General features: G+C 40.4%; 1 protein-coding gene across 2 annotated transcripts; it reads left to right on the top strand.

Moving 5' to 3' along the window:
* Positions 1-895: 895 nt before the first annotated feature.
* tac3a (tachykinin precursor 3a) lies at positions 896-4,385 on the top strand (the record flags this gene model as incomplete). 2 transcript variants are annotated; one of them, XM_084334234.1, is made up of 7 exons in its annotated part: positions 896-997; positions 1,587-1,702; positions 1,875-1,971; positions 2,306-2,341; positions 2,455-2,508; positions 2,656-2,716; positions 4,126-4,385. In XM_084334234.1, the coding sequence occupies exons 2-7, from the start codon at positions 1,601-1,603 to the stop codon at positions 4,142-4,144; spliced, it is 369 nt and encodes a 122-aa protein (XP_084190360.1). In that variant the 5' UTR covers positions 896-997; positions 1,587-1,600. The 2 variants fall into 2 exon arrangements, with proteins under 2 accessions (XP_084190360.1, XP_084190361.1); XM_084334235.1 differs by lacking the exon at positions 4,126-4,385 and having other exon boundaries at positions 2,656-2,720.
* Between the last annotated feature and the right edge of the window lie 576 nt (positions 4,386-4,961).

Genomic DNA, 4,961 nt, shown 5'->3' on the forward strand with positions numbered 1-4,961 from the left:
TAGAGCATTGTATATGTATACTGAACATTTTGTCTACGTACTTGACTTCTATTTTATACTTGCTATACTTATTTTATTATCTATTTTTGCCTAGCACAGTCTCTGGAGCGAAACAGAAAGAAGCATTTTGTATAAAAGTATTCTGTACTGACTGTATGGCAACTAATAAAGAAACTTGAACTTGAAACATGAACTATAGGGGGTTCCCTGATGTTCCTGGGCAAATTCCCAATCAGGTCTCTGACATCAATGCCACCTAATCATCCCTTCCCCAAGTTCCCCTTAACTGATATCAATCCCTGTCTCCTGAGCCGTTCAGCCATTGTGTATAGTCGTGTGATGTGTGCCGGGTGCATAGCCATTGAGCCTGCGTAGCCCAAGGTTGTGTGCTACCAGTGGTGGTGAAGGATGCCATTTCCACCCTACATTGTAAAGCACTTTGAGTGTCTAGAAAAGTGCTATATAAATGCAATTAATTATGAATTATTATTATTATTATTATTATTATTATTATTATTATTATTATTATTATTATTATTATTATTATTATTATTATTATTCTCATCTTTTGGTAACTCTATTTGGTAACATATCCAAGGAAAGTGTATGGACTGCACAACTCAACTCAATATAATGCATAATTTATTACATGTATTATAGGCTATTATATTATATGTTGTTGGATACATCAACATGGACTCTCTGACGTATAGGCTAGATCATGGTGTTTTTTGGGGGAAAGGGGGGCAGGCGCTATTAGCATGATGATCATACTGGTGATCAATACCGGAGTATGGCTTGAACGTGATATAAACCCTGAGATACCACCTACAGTACGCTTCAGTTGCTGATTGGAGTTACGCAGGTAGCCAGCTATCATTTCATAATACGGAGGGTGGACGCCTCAGTCTGTCCTCTCACTGCAGGATCTAGTTTGTCTGCTTACCAGGGCGCGCGCAGTTGCCTCTTCCTACACCATCAGCTTGACAGGAAACAGGTAAAAAAGTGTTTCTTATTTGATTTAATAATTATTATTATTATAATAATAATAATAATAATAATTATTATTATTATTATTATTATTATTATTATTATTATTATTATTATTATTATTATTATTATTATTATTATTATTATTATTATTATTATCATAATCATCATCACCATTATTGTTTTACAAATATTTGTTTCAGGTGTCGCTTTACTCTTTTGGAGAGTTGGATAATAACCAACCGCTCTTTTGGAGAGCACAAAACGGGTGACGGGGGGGACTAAAAACTAAAATCATTGTCTTCACGATGGATTTACAATGCGATAATTAAATTACACTGGACTTGAATTACAATAAAAATACATTGCACATGTAAAACCTTAAACCTGCCGTGCGCTTTTACGCACAAAACGCAGTGAGCAACAGGTAGAGTGGGAGGCTTTGGGTAGGCTGGAGAGCTTTGGGGCAAAATATGGATTGTATTCGTGTAATGTATTTCAGCTTTCGTTTCCAAAAGATGCATCAAATTATTTCACTGATAAACGGACCACCCAAGGACATACACTATAATAGCATACTCTGTGTTTTTGTACAGGTGGTGGTAAGAAGATGAGAAGAGGTTTGCTGCTGGTGACTCTGTTCCTCGTCATGAAACTTCGCTACAGCCAGTCCAGATGCGAGGAGCCAGGCTCGCGCAGATCAACATCAGGTGTAGGTTCAACTGGTGCTTAAAATCGGCGTGGTTATCTAAAATTAATTTTATTATTATTATTATATATTTTAGTTTTTTTGTGTATTCTTTTATTTTGTTTAATTAATAAAAACGTTCATGTTAAAACCTCTCTTGACTTGTAATATTCTCATCTGCTCATCACTCCAACAGAATGTAGGTTTGGATAAGATCCAGCGCAACATTCTGAAGAGATACAGCGACTTGGATTATGACAGTTTCGTGGGATTGATGGGCAGGAGAAACGCCGGTGAGTGCTATTCGCGGTTTCCACGAGTGGTGTTGCGTGGACTGATTTAATGAAATGTCCGCTTATATATTTTTTTTTACTAAAACAGAGAGCAATTCAGACTTTTGTTGTTGACGTTGTTAGATTACATTGGTTTATGGCATCTGGTTCACACACCCAACCTCAATTTTACTTTTTAAACGGACATTTATGCACAATGTTCAATAAGAGCGCCCTCAGCTCAGCATAACAGTTAAAAGTCCAATTTATTTTAGGAAGTATTTGCAATTTAGAGCACAATTTGAGGTAGCCTATATCAGGCTTGGACATTAATTGATTTATTTTTTTCCCCCAGATGCAAATGCTACACCACCACCCCCGCCACATAAAAGTAAGCTCTTGTGATTTACCGATATAGCATTTGGGTTTTTTTTTCTTCAAGAATTTGGCAATGTCAAATAATTTGAAATGATGTGAAATAACAACTGTAATCCTTCTTATTAGGGGAAATGCACGACCTTTTTGTTGGTCTGATGGGAAGGAGAAACTCAGAGCCTGGTGAGCATGGCTTGTTGGCTATTATGGAAACCATATGCTTGTTATTTATTATATTAATATTCTTACAGTATGTCTAAGTTCTATGTCCTCTGTTCCCAAAATGGAACACTTGTCTTTTGAGTCCAATCTCTTGGTGTCTCCTCTCAGATAATGGCCCCTGGAGGAAGGAGCACCCGGAGACGAGAGGCATTTTCCTCAACAAGTGCAGGTGAGTGGCTCTCTGCTTTCACTCACCAGATGGGACACCATCGTATGTTCAGCTATAGACAAGAGTACAGGCTATAGCACTCAGCCTGGGCAATGGATAACATATATAGAGAAAGACTATAGCACTCGGCCTGGGCAATGGATAAAACCTATAGATAAAGACTATAGCACTCGGCCTGGGCAATGGATACAACCTATAGATAAAGGCTATAGCACTCAGCCTGGGTGATGGATACAACCTATAGGGAAAGACTATAGCACGCAGCCTGGGTGATGAATAAGACTTACAGTATAGGGAAAAGCTATAGCACTCAGCCTGGGCGATGGATAAGACCTATAGGGAAAAGCTATAGCACTCAGCCTGGGCGATGGATAAGACCTATAGGGAAAAGCTATAGCACTCAGCCTGGGTGATGGACAAGGGAAAAGCTATAGCACTCAGCCTGGGTGATGAATAAGACATACAGTGGGCGGTCAGGTGGCGTAACGGAGATTGCGTTCGTCACCAAACCCCGGAGCGGCTAGATTCGCCTGTTCGAATCCAGCTCACAGCTCCGGGGTTGTCACCAGCTTGGCTGGCCGTTCACACTAATACAATTGGCTGTATTAGAGGGTGGGAGAAGCTGGCGGGGTGGGTCCGGGTCGTTGTAAACAGCGACTCCTACAGTTCGGTCGGGGCGCCTGCTAAGCGCGGATAGGACTTGAGTGGGATAGTGTGATCCTTCCACACGCTACGCCCTCTCAATGAGAGTCCGCGCTGCCAGGTGAAAAGAAGCGGTTGATTGGCTGGACGTGTGTCGGAGGAAGCACGTGATAGCCTCCACTCTCCCAGACCGACTGTGGGGGGTAAGTGCGCAGCGACCAGGAAGGGGATTGGGAATTGGCATAACGACTAACATTGGGATGGGAGAAAATCGGAGGAAAATGGAGGGGGAAAAAGATAAAAAAAAAAAAAAAAACATACAGTATAGGGAAAGGCTATAGCACTCGGCCTGGGTGATGGACAAGACATACAGTATAGGGAAAGACTATAGCACTCGGCCTGGTCGATGGATAAAACCTATAGAGAAAGACTATAGCACTCGGCCTGGTCGATGGATAAAACCTATAGGGAAAGACTATAGCACTCGGCCTGGTCGATGGATAAGACATATAGGTTAAGGCTATAGGCTTCTTCAGAAGCCGTCTGTCTCGAGAGGCTGTGCTTGATATCACACTCCCAATAGGTACAATGAAAAATGTACACGGTGTCATCAAACATGTATTTCAAGACAGGACCATGTATTACACCAAAAGTCTGACTGTTGAGTTACTATATGAATGTGTTCTCCTCCTCCAGGTTTCGTTGGGGGCTATAAGACAGTCACGCAGAGGACTGTTGAGTTACTGCATGAATGTGTTCTGTTGCAGGTTTCGTCGGGGGCTATAAGACCGAGGACATCTCTATGACATGGCGACAGACTACAGAAGAGCAACTACCAAACATCTATGAATATGGATCACCTGCGCCAACACTTACAACTGCCGAGCTTATGATAGCAACTATATACTATACAGTTTGGATGTTTAATCTAAAGACAAAAATAATCAACAGTAACAGCAGCTGACAAGATCTATTTCTTTACCATTGTATTCTTTTCTTCAAGGTTCAAAATAAACAATTTTTGTAAATAAAAGATTAATTTGAACATTTTGTTGGAATTCATCCTGTGTATGTATGCACACTGCCTGGGCGCTTTTTCACGACTCAACCCTGATGTAGACGGTGCTGCTCGTTGTTGAGAAATATGAAATGAGATGGCCTGGGTTTAATTTGTAGTAATGCATAATACATTGTGTTCGGTGGGGATGTCTATTTTGGGCGACACCCCGTTTGGTGAAGGGAAGCACAGTCCCCCGGAGTTAAGAATACAGTCTGCTTTTATCAAGAGCACCTAATGAAAAGTGAATATGCTGTGTTATTAAGTGTTATTGGAGTTTGTGGATTTTAAATCTATGGGTGATCGTTGCTCTGTGGTACAAGGTAGCACATATAGAATCAAAACCAACTCCACGCATAGTTATTTTCTAGTTATTTCAGTGCAATTAGCAAACAAAAACCCACAAACCCCATTTTATTAAAATCAGCCACTGGCTATGAAGATTTTTTTGTTGTTGATATTTTCTAATGTTTTGGAGCAATGAAAAATGTCACTTGGTGCCATCAGTCATTCGAAGAAGAAAATAAATCCACAAGAGACTTTTTC

Source organism: Notolepis coatsorum, assembly GCF_963971535.1.
Source record: "Notolepis coatsorum genome assembly, chromosome: 17".
Lineage (NCBI taxonomy): Eukaryota > Metazoa > Chordata > Actinopteri > Aulopiformes > Paralepididae > Notolepis > Notolepis coatsorum.